The sequence below is a fragment of the Pelodiscus sinensis genome, chromosome 10 (genome assembly GCF_052426305.1).
Source record: "Pelodiscus sinensis isolate ZL-2025 chromosome 10, ASM5242630v1, whole genome shotgun sequence".
Taxonomy (NCBI): Eukaryota; Metazoa; Chordata; order Testudines; family Trionychidae; genus Pelodiscus; species Pelodiscus sinensis.
The window spans coordinates 3,298,140-3,312,903 of record NC_143061.1 but is presented as its reverse complement, the minus strand read 5'-3'; the positions used below and the strand labels follow the sequence as shown (position 1 = coordinate 3,312,903).

Genomic DNA, 14,764 nt, shown 5'->3' with positions numbered 1-14,764 from the left:
AACTGTCTGCTCCATGTGGCCAATAGAACTTCTCTCTGGCTTATTCAAGATTAGCTCGGGGGGCTGCAGTGTTGATTCAGTGTTGTACCTTTTCATGGAGACGAAAAGTTGTTGTTTCAAAATGACAAACCGGTTCACTGAGCAAAGCCAACTTACGGTTTTCTGCACATCATGCCCTTTGGATGACATAATCCAAAGGACCCAAGCTGCTGATCTTGTAAAGTATCGGACCCAGTGGGTCCAGATTTGCCCGAATTTCCCCTTATTGAAACCACGATGCTGATTTCTTCCCCAAAACAGGGCAAGTGAGGATGACGCGTTGAGACTCACTTAACTTTCTGGTGTTTCTGCCAGTTCCCGTTGAAAAAGATTTCAGAAGGAGAATCCTGCCAGGTTTTCTGGCCCCCCTCTCGGCCTGTGCTGGATTGTCCGTGGCTGGGCACGTTCTGGCCCACTCTCGTTGGCAGATGATTCCCCTAGAAAATACAGCTCATTGGAACAAAATTTTCAGTCTAGATATTTCCTTCGTTGATTTCGATGCCCGTTGCTCAGCGTCACCTCTTTGTATTAGCCCAGAAAATAGCTTCACTGCCTCCTGTTGACACACTCCTGATATTTGCGGACCTGCACCCTCTTCGTTGTCACTGAGACGAGCTCGGCATACTTAGTTCTTTCCTCCTCATCTAGTCCCAGCACCGCCCTGTCCCTAGGACGGACCAGGGCGGCCGCACCAGGCCTCGTGTTCTGGGAGGCCCCGTGGTGACCACCCCAACCGTCCTATGGACAGGAAGGACCGGGGCATTACGGGGACCTGCTGCAGCGGTGGCAGCAGGGGTCGCGTGCCCCACGCGGCCTGCTCCCCCCCCTTGCGCCAGTCTCTCCCCGCCCACTGCCCGCAGCTGCTGAGAAGCCGTGGGAAGCAGAGGGCCCCGCCCATGGAGAGGCAGGGCAAGGCGCGGCAGAGTCGCTCCAGCTCCTGCAACCCACAGCCTGAGCCCCCATAGTCTCCTAGGCTGCGTTGCTTTGAGGAAGGGGGTCAGGGACAGGGCAGGGGAGGGGAGGTCGCCCCACACGCCCCTCGGGGCGGCCCTGCTGGGACCCATCTGGTAACCTTTGTGGACCATCGGTGACCTCTCGCCGAATTGTGTCTGCAGCGAGTGCACCGTTTCCGTGGCCGCCTCAGTGGTATTTCACCCCTGTACCGCAGCCCGGAGTGGTGCGGTTGCATGGCGGATACCTCAGAAGAGCGTGGCTTTGGTCATCTGTTGCCACGCCTCGTGCCTCCCGCACCTGAGGGGTGACTGGCCATCCCGCTCCTCGGAAGAAGCTTCCCAAGAGGTCTCCTTTCCCCACCCCAAATGCGCCCCTCTTCTGCCTCTGCCCAAAGAGCTCCCGGGTTCCCACCAACTCCAACCTCTCACCAGATAGTTCCTCTCTCCGTATCGCATGGACACACATAGTACCCCTGGCCTGACCCGAAGTCACCGCAAACCAGCTGTTCCCATCTGCGGTGCCAGTAGATAGTTAGGACTCAAATTACGAATGACCACGAAGGGTTTGGCAGGAACAGAACCCCAAGGCCTTTTTATGTATTGTCTGACAGCAGGTACTTTATGGACAGATTCACACTGAGCTTACGTGACCGGGGTGTCTCAGCAGAGGCTTGGCCTGAAAGGGCTTTGAATATTGTGGCTTGGTTGGGATTCCCAGAATTTTATCCCTGGTGCAGCCCTGACAGGGTTTGAACCACGGGCCGGTCAGGGGCAGGAACGGTCTTGAGCTTGCCTGTCCCCTCGTCTTCCAGGGCCTCTTGCCTGACTGCCGAGGGTATTGCTCCTAGCCCCTCTTTGTGGGGCTCTGGCGATGCCTCGAGGGAAGAACTGAGGAGTAGAATCCACAGCCGGAGCTGCCTGTGGTGTACGAAGTGTCACGCCCGGCCCAGTCCTGTGATGTGCTAACTCCAGCCTGCGTCTGGTGAGAACAGGCTCCCGAATCTCCAATATCGCCGTTCAAACGGGGCCGTGCCTCTCCCAAGAGGAGTGGGGATTTTTATTCCAAGTTCCCCTCCCTTGTTCCAGTAAATGAGACCCAGGACTCCAGGCCACCCACTAGACGTGGTCCCCCAGGCTAGGGTGTTCTTGCCAGCGACCAAGTTTCACAAGGGGAAGTTAAATTTGGTCGTCTTAATCATTCCCCCTGCAGTGTTGTTCGGTTGCAATATTCTTCCGTTTTATCCTGAATCAGAGTGTTCAAAACTTGCCGTGTTTTTTCCTGGCATTGGCAGCGTCTCCTAGACCAGGAAATCTCAATCTTCGTGGCTCCATGATCCCTTTTGGGGAAGAAAAATGACTTCCTGACCCCAAGAGGGGGACCAAACCCCTGAGCCTGTCCGAGCTAGTCTACCCCGGGGGGGGGGAGGGAAGAGGGACAAAATGGAAGCCCCCACCTGCCCCACTGAGGGCTGAACCCGTCAGGTTTCGGCTCCACCGTGGGTGGTGGAATTTGTGTTTTGGCCTCAGGCCCCAGCAAGTCGAAGCTAGCCCTGGCAGCGCCATAAAAATGAGGTCACGACCCTCTTCGGGGTCATGAGCCCACAGTTTGAGAACCGCTGCCTTAGACCAAAGGGATGCCGCTTTACATACTAGGGATATAAATGGCTAACCGGTAAACCTCACCCTTAACCTCGGGCCCATCACAGGCAGGGGCTGTCCCGCCAGCCAGCCAAATCGGCCCCTGTCCTTGGCAGGCCCAGCCTGACCCCTCTGCCCCCCGCCACAGATCACACGCTGGCTGCCAGCCCCGCTCTTCTCTAAGCTTTGTACTAGGATTCTTAGCAGTTCCACGGTTACGTTTTTAAAAGACTTTTTACATCGCTACTACATGCTGGGTGGAAAGAGCTGTGTAACGGCTGTGCTTTTTCAAGATCTCAGTCTGCAAAAACAGCAGGCACGCCGAGGACCTGACTTGAAAGGTCCTGCTAGTAATATGTGTTACCTATGGCGCCTTGTTTGTACCTACTCCAGATCGGTTGACGTTCTTCCACTCGCCGCACACCTACAGACCTCTAGTATGTTTTCCCCCCTACAGCATGTGTGTTGTCCTTCCTCTTGAACCATGCAGGGCTGCACGTGTTTTCGAAGCTGCTTAACGGATTTGGACACTTAGTGTTAAATTGGACATACAATCCACGAGGTAGCTCTGTCGATCTTCGCAACTTAGTTTGACTCGGTATGTTCTGAGCTGCAGTGCACAGTGACCACAGCCCTGCACAGAATAAAACACTGTTGCTCAACTTCCTTAGCGTTCCTTGAAGTGTGGATGGGCTGGCATTTTGCAAAAAGCTTCCTTTCTTGCAACTCTGGTCGCATGTAGACTAAAATGCTAGTGAATTAACTGTGCGAGGAATTACTTTTTAATAGAAAAAGAATAAATACGAAATTACAGGTTAAAAAGAAGCCTTTGATAAGTGGCTGTCTAGATTTGTGTTTCGCAACCTGCTTTTTTTTTTTTTTTAAATTGTTTGGCACGTTCACCGTTTCCGCAGGCTGGGTAAATCCTTTGTGTTTAATCTCTAGCCTGCAGGCACATAAAACCAGATTGCATAACTTTGTCTTTCACCTTTTAGAAAATTTGAGAACTTAAAACATTTGCAGCACCTCGCCTGTAATGGTGTCAAACTCCCAGGTAAGGGGATGGCCTTAAGTCACTCCCCCTTCGCCCCCCAGTTCTTCTGACTCTGGTTTCCTTGTGTATTGCCGCGAGTAACCTTTGAAACAGACATAATCCCCCGAATAGCAGTCGCTAATCCCTTTGCTGCCACATGACCAGCCACCCACCGGTACGGGAGCCAGATTGTCCTGTACCAGCAGGATGTGATGGCCAGCTGGCTTGGGTAACCTGTACGTACCTGTTGGTGCCTTGTTTGAACAGTTGGGAACAGGTAGATGGGCTGTTGCTGTTGAAGACCTTTTAAAGAAAACAGCCACTCTGAGGCTTTTGCTCACATTCCACGATAAGCAGTGACGAGAAACCAGCGGAAGGGCTGTGGTTAAAGCGGTGAGAGAGGCAATTCTGTGCTTCGCCAGTTCCAAAGGCTGGAAGGAATCGTTGCGGTCATGCCGTCCGACCTCCTGCATAACACGGGGCAGAGAACGGCCATGAAATAACTCCTGTTGGAACCAGAGCATTTCTTGACAGAAATAATCAGAATAAAACAAATGCTAAAAATGAGCCGTCCTGGGGCAAATTAGAGACTAACAAAAACGTAGAGAGAGTGGTCCACTTTGGTGGGCAAAACCCACTTCTTCAGATGAGCTTGAGTGAAAAAGGGTGGTTGTGTTTGTTTTCCCCCACTCAAGCTCATGACACACACACACCCCCTCCCACCCCCCACACACCCTTCCCTACACCTCTCTCTCTCTCTCTCTCTCTCTCTCTCTCTCTCTCTCTCCTTATTCTCTAAGGTGCCCCAGGACTACCTGTTTTTAAAGTTACAGACTAACAGGGCTACCCCTCCGAGACTTCTGAATATCTCTGTGCATCATGAAAAGAAAAGGTCTCCAGAACAGAGTGTGAGCTGTTGACTGACTCGATACTTGGATTCAAATTACTTTGGGGCAGGGGGAAGGAGGAGATTGGGGGTATCTGTGAAGGTATTCCATGTAGTAGAGACCTTCGTGGGGGAGACTCCAGAGAGAGGGTTTAGGCTCTGATCTAAATAAGCATCTAAGAACTTGCTTAAATCCATTGCTGTTTGTGGGGTTCACGTGTACTTCGCTGAAGCGGGAAGCCAATGGGACGTCAGCATGCGCAGCTGAGCGGGGTCCTTTCGGAGGCAGGAACTCGGCTGGGAGGGGGAATGTAAAAGGTATCGTTTGTAACGAATGTAGCCGGGGACCGATGTGTTCTTCGTTCACGTGCCGCTTGCTTTCAGGGGAGGGCGTTGGCCTTTACTGAGGAGGGCCATGTCATGGACTCTGCCCAGGGTCTGTTCTGGGCTTTGCTGGTGACTCGTGCTCTCTCTTTTGGGAGTTGCTTCGCTTTTCTAGGCCTTGTCCCCCTGCACGTAAAAAGCTGCCTTTCTTCTCTGCCGCCAGGCGTCCTTAGTGCTTTGAGAGTCGCGTTGCCATGGAGATGCTCCGTCGTTAGCAGGCCCCTGAGAGACGCGCGTAGTGCACAGATGATACGGAATAAATAAGTTGGGATGAGCCCCACCCCCGCAGGTCAAACGGGAATCTCGTTTTGCCCACCGAGTTGCCGATGAGGGTGGGGCCGAGATTTCATTTCAGACCCCTCTCCAGGACGGGAAGCCGAATTGCAAAATGCGGTGACCTTTCAGAGCCGCATGCTGGGCGGTTTTCACGTGGCTCACGGCACTTCAGATGCAGGCTCGCGAGAATGGGGCCATCAGCATTGCTTTGCTTGGTGGGGGGGGCGGAGGGGTGAGGGGCGTAGGTGGCGGGTTCGAGGGGTCCCTGAAAGGCCACCTCCAGCTGACATAGCTGTAAAATGGGTGGAGAGAGGCCACCATTGGATGTGACAGCGTGACATTTAACCACCGTCGCTCAGCGAGCCGTTGGCTCCAGGCAGTTCTGAATTGACACTAGCGTATAAGAGCCATGGGACGTAAATACATCGAGTGGGCCCGCTGGCCACGCAGAGTCGCAAACTCAGTAGCCCCTCCGTGGCCGTGGCTCGTGGGCTCGGGAATTCTCCAGCGTGGGTTCTCACCCCGCCCCTCCCAGCTGCAACGCCGCGCTCAGTTTCTTCTCTCCCGTCCCGTCTAGTACTCGACCGAGCTGAAGAAGCTGTACTGCCAGATCGCCAAGACCTGCCCCATCCAGGTCAAAGTGATGACCCCGCCGCCGCAGGGCGCCATTATCCGCGCCATGCCCGTCTACAAGAAAGCGGAGCACGTCACCGAGGTGGTCAAACGTTGCCCGAATCACGAGCTGAGCCGGGAGTTCAACGAGGGTAAGGCCGGCGCACGCCCGGGGCGGCACACCCCATGCATAGCGACGCAGCCCGGAGCAGTGGGGCTAAAATAAACGCCACGGCTGCCTGTGCTGAATCAGCAGCTGACCCTGCGCCAAGCTGGCTCAGCCAGCCTCATCCCCGGCCTTCCCCTCCAAACGTATCCCTCCCCCCTTCCTCCTCCACCACGCAGCTGTTCTACTCAGGAATGGTCTTGGGTGCTACTGGGAAAGGGATCGGGTGACAGGATGCAATATCATCTTGTGTCCTTAATCCGCGTGGCTCAGAGCGCGGGATGTTTGTCCCTCGGCGGGTAACGCCAGATGCCAGCTTTGCGCTTAGACCGTCTTCCCGTTCACCGGCCGTTATCGGGTCGGAATCAATGTCTTGGCACCTTCTCCTTTCTTCTTTTTACGTCTTGGTCCTGCTGCGGTTCGATGGCTGGCGTCCCCGGATTTTAACTTTGCCAAACTGAGCAGCTGTGTTGCCTTTTACCTAAGGTCATGGCGGTTCAAAGGGCATCTGGTGTGGTGCCCAGCTGTGTTGTTTTCCTGACCCTGCCTGGTGATAAAACAGATCTTGGTGGGGGTTTGGGAATGGGGGACAGATACAGCCCAATGGGAGAGCATGCCTTTCAGAGACTGCTGGGGATGTAATTTGCATCCCTTTTCTTTTCTTTTCCCTTGTCTAGCCCTCGGGGTCAGGAGTGGCAGAGGGCAGCCATGTTCGGTCGGGTATTGATTGGAGAGCGAGTAAAAGGATTAGGGCTTTGGTAGCTTCCAGCTACTTTCTGCTTCAGCTTTTTGAGGCCAGGCATTGGAAGAAACCCTTCCTGCTGTTGTTTTCTGGAGCCAGGCCCCATGTGAATGGCTGCAGAGCTCTCAAAGGCATGGCGGCACTTCCTCTTGCGAGCCGGATGGTTAGTACGCAACCTGGGGCTCAGGATCCATAGGTTCCAGTCACTGCTCCGCTACATACTGCCCATGTGGCCTTGGGCAAGTCTCTTACTCTTTCCGATACAATCATTCCCTGCCTCCATGAGGTATGCTGAGAAGAATAGTCAGGTTTAGTGTTGGGAAGCACTGGGATCAGAGTAGTGGGGGCCGGCTGAGTGAAGAATAGCGTGCTCTAGGCTAGCAGCCAATCGCACTCCCCTTACAGGAAAACTCTTTCCTTCTGCTTCCTCCCTCGATCTGCAGGGCAGATCGCTCCTCCCAGCCACTTGATCCGGGTGGAAGGAAACAGCCATGCTCAGTACGTGGAAGATCCCATCACCGGGAGGCAGAGTGTACTGGTACCCTACGAACCACCGCAGGTAAGAGTGAGATCTGTTCCCGGTCCAGTGTTCCCCTCGCCCCTTCTGAGAAGCACTTGGCTTTAGTTACAGGAGAATCTAACTCCAAGTCCGCCCCCCTCGTTTCCTCCTCTGCCTGCTCAGAGAGGGGCTTAAAGCAGGACCCCTCCCCCCAGGCTCTGAACGTCCCCCGGCTCTGGAAAAGCCCAAATCCAGACCCGAGCCTGACCGTTTGCAGCCTGCCTTTGGTGTCCTATGATCAGTGTCTCTCCTGGCGAAAAGAGGAATATACAGATCCGTCCGCGGCCAGTCACCCTTCATCCTGGTCTTTCTGCGCCCAGGTCGGCACAGAGTTCACGACGGTGTTGTACAACTTCATGTGCAACAGCAGTTGCGTGGGCGGGATGAACCGCCGGCCAATCCTCATCATCGTCACGCTGGAAACACGAGAGTGAGTAGCGCCTGGCGGGTCAGTAGCACTGGGAGGGTGCGTGTTGTGGGGGGGAGGAATGGAGCATTTTCCTGTGTTTTTCACACCACAGTTCTTCCCAGCTCTTCTGATTCGTAAAATTCCTTTTGAACCCATTTCCCCCTCTCTTAAATGGGCGTGGTGGTGGTGCTTGTCCATCTTTTCAGGCTTATCGTCCTTGGGGTGGAAAAAGTGAATAAGGAAAAGTTATTGATTTGTTCCCAATAACATAAGCACTTGGGATCACCATATGAAACGAATAGGCAGCAGGTTTAAAACAAACCAAAGGAAGCTTTTCTTCATGCAGCGCACAGTCAACCTGTGGAACTCCTCGCCAGAGGATGTTGTGAAGGCTAAGACTTTAACAGGGTTCAAAAAAGAGCTAAATAACTTCACGGAGGTTAGAGCCATCCATACCTATTAGCCAGGATGGGTGGGAATGGTGTCCCTAGCCTCTGTTTGTTAGAGGCTAGAAATGGGTGACTGGAGTGATCACTTGCTGATTCCCTGTTCCATTTACTCCATCTGAGGCACCTGGCACTGGCCACTGTCAGAAGACAGAACAATGGGCTAGATGGACCTGTGGTCTGACTCAGTCTGGCTGTTCTTAGTTGCTTTGGGATCTGCAGGGGAAACACCCTGTCCGTGCCCAGCTGACTCCGTGAAAGCAGTCACAAGGAGCAGGGAGATAACTTGTTCTTCTTGGCCTCTGAGGATAGGACAAGAAGCAATGGGCTTAAACTGCAGCAAGGGAGGTTGAGGTTGGACATTAGGAAAAAGTTCCCAACTGTCAGGGTGGTGAAACACTGGAATAAATTGCCCAGGGAGGTCGTGGATTCTCCATCTCTGGAGATATTGAAGAGTAGGTTAGATAAATGTCTATCAGGGATGGTCTAGACAGTGCTGGGTCCTGCCGTGGGGGCAGGGGACTGGACGTGATGATCTCTCGAGGTCCCTTCCAGTCCTAGTGTTCTATGAAAATAATCCAGCGAGTGTCTTGTTCTGAGGGGCTTGGGGGGGAGGGTGTCGCTAAGTGGGACATTTCCCCGTGGCTGTGTCATGAACAAACAGCCGTTCGGCCACCACACCCTGATGGAAGGGAGTCCCAGAACAAGCAGGGAGGGGGCGATCAGCGGGGTGGGGGGGACCCATCGGTAGGGTTAGGAACGTGTATGTGTGCACAAGGCAGGTAATGCTGCCCCCATGAGCCGGTCGCTAGGTGAGACGGGGTGGGGGGTGTCGTGTCTGTGGAGGGGGTGGGGATGAAGGCCAGGGGAAAGTTTCAATGTGGGCCTTCACGGCAGGGCCTCCCCTCTTTCTCCTCGCGCTAGTGGCCAGGTGCTGGGCCGGCGGTGTTTTGAAGCCCGCATTTGCGCTTGCCCCGGGAGAGACCGCAAAGCGGACGAGGACAGCATCCGAAAGCAGCAAGTCTCTGACAGCACAAAGAACGGCGACGGTACGAAGCGCCGTAAGTAGCTGGCGGCGATGCGCCGGAGCTTGCAGTGCACGGGGAGCAGGGCAGCTGAGAGGCGAGAAGGCCGGGAGGAAGAGCAATTGCCGTGTGCTTTGAAAAGGCTCCGGGGAGGGTTTCTGCTTGAGCAGTCGATTAGAAACGTTAAAAATTACTGGCTGCCAGGCCTCTTGGGTACACGGTGGGCCCATCGTTCTCCCAGCAGCTTATTCACTAGCTCGCTCTTAACTGGACACGGTCAAGAAGCAATGGGCTTAAATTGCAGCAAGGGAGGTTTAGGTTGGACAGTAGGAAAAACTTCCTACCTGCCAGGGTGGTTAAACACTGGAATAAATTGCCCAGGGGGGTTGTGGAATCCCCATCCCTGGAGATATTTAAGAGCAGGTTGGACAGACACCTGTCAGGGATGGTCTAGACAGTATTTGGTCCTGCCGTGAGGGCAGGGGACTGGACTCGACGACCTCGCGAGGGCCCTTCCACTTCTAGTGTTCTGGACCATCACAGATCTGAAAGTCAGCACCTTCCTCTCATGGCCACAAACAGCTGCCTCGGGTTGCCTTGGCAAGATGCGTTTGTAGCCAGCCACCTTTTCCAAAGCTCGGGATTGTGAGCACTGCGCGCTCATTGAAACGCCGGGCGCCGTCGAGCTGCCGAATTCTAACCAGACACCGCGGGGGTTTCCTTGCAGCGTTTCGGCAGAGCACACACGGCATACAGATGACGTCGATCAAGAAACGCCGCTCTCCAGATGATGAGCTTCTGTACTTACCGGTAAGCCTGAGGCTTGGGTTGCAGTTGGCCCATGTTTCGTTCTTTCCTTTGGCATCATCTCCTTGAAGCCCAGTCCATCGGCTGATGGGTTGGTCCTAAATAAAATATCACTATCCATGGTGCACGGTTACCGACAGATTCTTGGCTTTGGGGGGTGAGCAGCGGCTTTTCCAAATCTGTATCTTAAATTCACCCTCCCCGTGAGCAATGAGCAAGCCCCTTGGATTGAATTCTTTGAGAGCGGCTTTGGGAAAGCCCCTGCAGGGAACAGTCTGCGGCTGCACACGGATGGACTACATGGCCTAAAAAATCAGGCTGTCAAGAGCGGACAGTGAAAGTAGGGCGGGGGAGGCAAGCTTCTAGCCCTGCCCTTTCTACTGCGGCCCCGCCCCCCACGAGCCAAGCAGCCCCCTGCTATGGGGGAGGTGGGGCAGTGTGCTGCACCCCCCACCATGGGAGGAGGAGGGCGGGCTCACATGTGCACAGCCCCACAGCACGGGATAAGGTTGGGCAGCGCATGGCCCCAATCTCCCTAGCCTGGAGCCGGGATTGAGAGAGAGGGTTTTTTTGTGTTATCAGCCCTTTAGAGAAAATGCTCCAGCTGAGATGCACTGTAATAAACACAGGACAGGAAAAGAAACAGAGCAAAAGTCCAAATTGGCCAGTTGGCTGATTTCTTCCAGGAGTAATGTTGCCTCTGGCACACACAACAGAGTGCACTAAAAGGAAGAGATGGGCCTGATCCAAACATCTGTATTGTCAGGGCATGCGATATTCAAATCCAGGCCGAGCAAAATCTATCTAGAATATGACACAGTGTTCCCTCTAAGATGAGCAATGCAAGCTGAAGAGATTCAAATGCCCCTCTGCTGATTATCAGAGCACTCACAGCTGGCATCATGTGTTTCTGCTGGTGGTGCACATCCACACTTGCCTTGGTCCATACGACAATTTATTCCTCATGAGGATGGAAAAAAATTAGAGGAAACATTGGTACAAAGTGGGATTTTCTCTAGCACCTACTGTTGAGTTACCTAAAGCTACATCTGGACTACCAGCCTCTTTCGAAAGAGAACGTCTAGACTACAAGCAGATTTTTCGAAAAAGCGAGCCCTTTTTTAGAAAGAATCTAGACGCGCTTTCGAAAAAGCACACTTTGCATTTAATACTGCCTTTTTTCAAAAGAGTACTTTCGAAAAAAGGCGTTATTCCTCGTAAGCTGAGTTTTACCGCGATCGAAAAAACTGCCGTGTTCTTTTGATTTACTTTCGAAAGAATGCGGCTGCCGTCTAGATGCAGGGGACTTTTTTTTTTTTTTTTTTTGAAAAAAGGCTGCTTTTTTCGAAAAAGCCCTGTAGTCTAGACACACCCTAAGGCTATGTCTACACTCGCGGCTTCTTGCACAACATCATCTTGCGCAAGTGTTCTTGTGCAAGAAGTCTTGTGCAAGAAAACGTCCACACTGCCATGTGCGAGCTGTGCTTTTGCGCAAGAGCGCCCATGGCAGTGTGGACGCTCTCTTGCGCAAGAAAGCTCTGGTGGCCATTTTAGCCATAGGGCTTTCTTGCGCAAGAAATCCCTGCTGAGCATCCACACTGCCCTCCTGCGCAAGAGGGCTTACGCCTGTCAAAAAAGAGCGTCGCTCTTGCGCAAGAAGCCCTCTCTTCCCACGCCGTACTGTAAATTTCCTTGCGCAAGAGCAGGCGGGCAGTGTGGATGCTCTGCAGATTCTTGCGCAAGAACGGCCGGACTTGTGCAAGAAGCCGCGAGTGTAGACATAGCCTAAGACTGCCGCACAGCTGGGTTTGGATTTTCCCAGTGTATTTATATGGAGCCCAAAGGAAAAGCTTTGATCTCAACCCCCGCTGCCCCATCCAAAACTGGATTGTGCAGCTTCAGGCAGCGTCCCCTGAAAGGCACAGCAGTTCCACGGTATGTACCACGGGTGCAAGGGCAGGGTTATACCCAGCGTCTCCATCATGCGTAGCCAGTGTATTTGCACCCTGCTCTGCTGTGCTTGGCTGTCCCCAAAGGGCCTGCGGGTGGCTGTGGGAAGCCAAGCTCTTTCAGTGTGGCCTTGTCCCTGCGTTCAGGTGCGGGGCCGGGAGACGTACGAAATGCTGCTGAAGATCAAAGAGTCTTTGGAGCTCATGCAGTACCTCCCCCAGCACACGATCGAGACCTACCGGCAGCAGCAGCAGCAGCAGCACCAGCACTTGCTCCAGAAGCAGTGAGTATGCCCGGCCCGCGACGTCGGAGGGAGAGCAGGGGAGAGGGACGGATGGCCCGGTTGTCCCCAGGCACTCGGCCATGAACGTGATGATTCAGAAATGGCCCCACTACCCTCCGTTAGTCACCCCCGTGGCAAAATCCTGCCCCATGGCAAAGCCAGGAGCCGAGAGTGACTCTTAGGAGTCCTGGACCCAAACCCCAGGGGCCGAAATGTGAGAAGAGCTGAGCGCTGGATCCCAGCTTCTCCGCTTTCTCCTAGCTCAATCTCAGGGCGCCCGAACCCTCCCTCCCTCTCGCGCCAGCCCCTTGTCCTCCCCCGCGGTTGCCTTGTGCCGTGCGTGCATGGAGTGGCATGCTTGCTTTCCTGACGGGAGTGCACAGCCTGTGAACCAAGAACCCTCGAGTCGGTTTGTCCGGCCCCGTCCGTGAACCTGCCGGCAGACAAACGTCCGGGGTGTTCCCGGCGGAGCCGAGCGGGACGGGCTGCGGGCCGTGCTCTGTGAAGACTGCTGTGGTCACTCGCGCCCCCCCAGAATCTCCTGGGAGCGCTCTTCCGAGGGCGTACCGAGCTGGGATCGTCAAGAACAGGAGACGGGGCAGTTGTGCCTTCCGCAAATCACATTGCTGTCAAGTGGGGCATTAACGTGGTGGGTTAATTTGAAGAGCCAAAAGCCAGATGGGGGCAGAAGTGGCGGCCATGGGGGGCTTTTCAGGCATTGTTTAGCACATGGGTTCCCAAAACTGGGGGGGGGGACATGAAGAAATTCCCGAGGGGGTGTGAGGCAACCCAACCCCTCTGCCCCATCAAGTTTTACTGCCCCGGTCAGTTCTTCTTCTTCTTTTTTTTTTCCTCAAGTTTTGCTATTTTTGGGGTGTGTGTGTGTGAGGGATTTTCAAAAAGAGGGCGTGATGCCGAAAAGTTTGGGAACCATTGGTTTAGCACATGCATACGGCCCCTCTGTTAAGGCTCTCAAAGCATTTACGAGCATTCATTTTGCCTCTGCTATGCTCGCTTGAGAGAGAAGCTGCCCTTCTCCCCATTTTGCAGCTGGGGAAAACTGAGCCGCCGCAAAGACCGTGGCTTGCTCCCATCCTGCCCCAGTAGCCCCCAGGTCTTGTGACTTGCTCTGCTGGCTTGAGCTCTAAAGCAGGCGGGAGCAGTGAGTGTTGTGTGCTCTAGGGGTGTCCAGAGGTGTCCCCGCTAAGCACCCCAGTGGTTACGCTCACCGTGGCTCGGCAGTATAAAACCTGTTTCTGAGATTGCCCTTAAATACGTTTTATACAGCAGAGCCTCCCCAGGAGCGGGGCTGGCGCGTAACCTGTGGCTGGGGGGCTGGCAGGCAGTTCCACGTTTACACGCAGTAGGGCAGGCGTGCGTCAGAGGCAGCAGCACGTGAGAAGGGAGGGCAGGTAGCTCCAAGGGATCTGGTGCTTGCAGGGAACCAGCTCCCGCTTGCCCTGCTCCTTGCTGCCTCAGATACAGAGGCAGCGGTGGGGGGGAGGGGAAGTGTGTGTGTGTAACTGTGAGGGTTAACCGCTGAGCCTAGGCCGTGTCCACAGCTACGCATTCGCATCCCTGCCTTGCATGGTGGCAGATTTCACCCGCGTCTCCCCCTCGGAGGCCTGCTTGTCATTAGGATTATCAGATGGTCTCCCAAAAAATACCGGACATGCGGTATTTTTTTTGGTTGAGCCAAAAAAAAAAAGGAATGCGGGATAATAATCTGACCAATCTGATTAGCTTCTATGATGAGGTAACTGGCTCGGTGGACATGGGGAAGTCAGTGGATGTGATATACCTTGACTTTAGCAAGGCTTTTGATACCATCTCCCACAATATTCTTGCCAGCAAGTTAAGGGATTGTGGATTGGATAAATGGACGGTAAGATGGATAGAAAGATGGCTAGAAGGTCGGGCCCAGCGAGTAGTGATCAACGGCTCGAAGTCAGGATGGCGGTCGGTTTCTAGTGGAGTGCCCCAAGGTTCGGTTCTAGGACCGGTTTTGTTCAACATCTTTATTAATGATCTGGCCGAGGGGATGGATTGCACCCTCAGCAAGTTTGCCGATGACACTAAGCTGGGGGGAGAGGTAGATACGCTTAAGGGCAGAGATAGGGTCCAGAGTGACTTAGACAAATTGGAGGATTGGGGCACAAGAAATCTGATGAGGTTCAACAAGGACAAGTGCAGAGTCCTGCACTTGGGACGGAAGAATCCCAAGCAGAGTTACAAGCTGGGGACCAACCGGTTAAGTAGCAGTTCTGCAGAAAAGGACCTGGGGGTTACAGTGGATGAGAAGCTGGATATGAGTCAACAGTGTGTCCTTGCAGCCAAGAAGGCTAATGGCATATTAGGGTGCATTAAGAGGAGCATTGCCAGCAGATCCAGAGATGTCATTATTCCCCTTTATTCGGCTTTGGTGAGGCCGCATCTGGAGTATTGTGTCCAGTTCTGGGCCCCCCACTACAAAAAGGATGTGGACGCATTGGAGAGGGTCCAGCGGAGGGCGACCAAAATGATTAGGGGGCTGGAGCATATGACTTATGAGGAGAG

The 14,764-nt window shown here is 53.9% G+C and overlaps 1 protein-coding gene across 8 annotated transcripts in view; it reads left to right on the top strand.

Annotated features, from left to right (window-relative positions):
- The window catches only part of TP63 (tumor protein p63), a 187,284-nt gene that overhangs the window by 150,740 nt on the left and 21,780 nt on the right, over window positions 1–14,764 (top strand). For 4 of the 8 annotated variants that reach the window (XM_075938253.2, XM_089780697.1, XM_089780698.1 and 1 more), the window contains 6 exons: window positions 5,787–5,973; window positions 7,173–7,288; window positions 7,609–7,718; window positions 9,041–9,204; window positions 9,896–9,978; window positions 12,072–12,208. In XM_075938253.2, the coding sequence (XP_075794368.2) occupies window positions 5,787–5,973; window positions 7,173–7,288; window positions 7,609–7,718; window positions 9,041–9,204; window positions 9,896–9,978; window positions 12,072–12,208 (797 nt within the window). The remainder of the gene's footprint in view (window positions 1–5,786; window positions 5,974–7,172; window positions 7,289–7,608; window positions 7,719–9,040; window positions 9,205–9,895; window positions 9,979–12,071; window positions 12,209–14,764) is intronic. The other 4 variants (XM_075938256.2, XM_075938259.2, XM_075938257.2 and 1 more) reach the window with 3 other exon arrangements.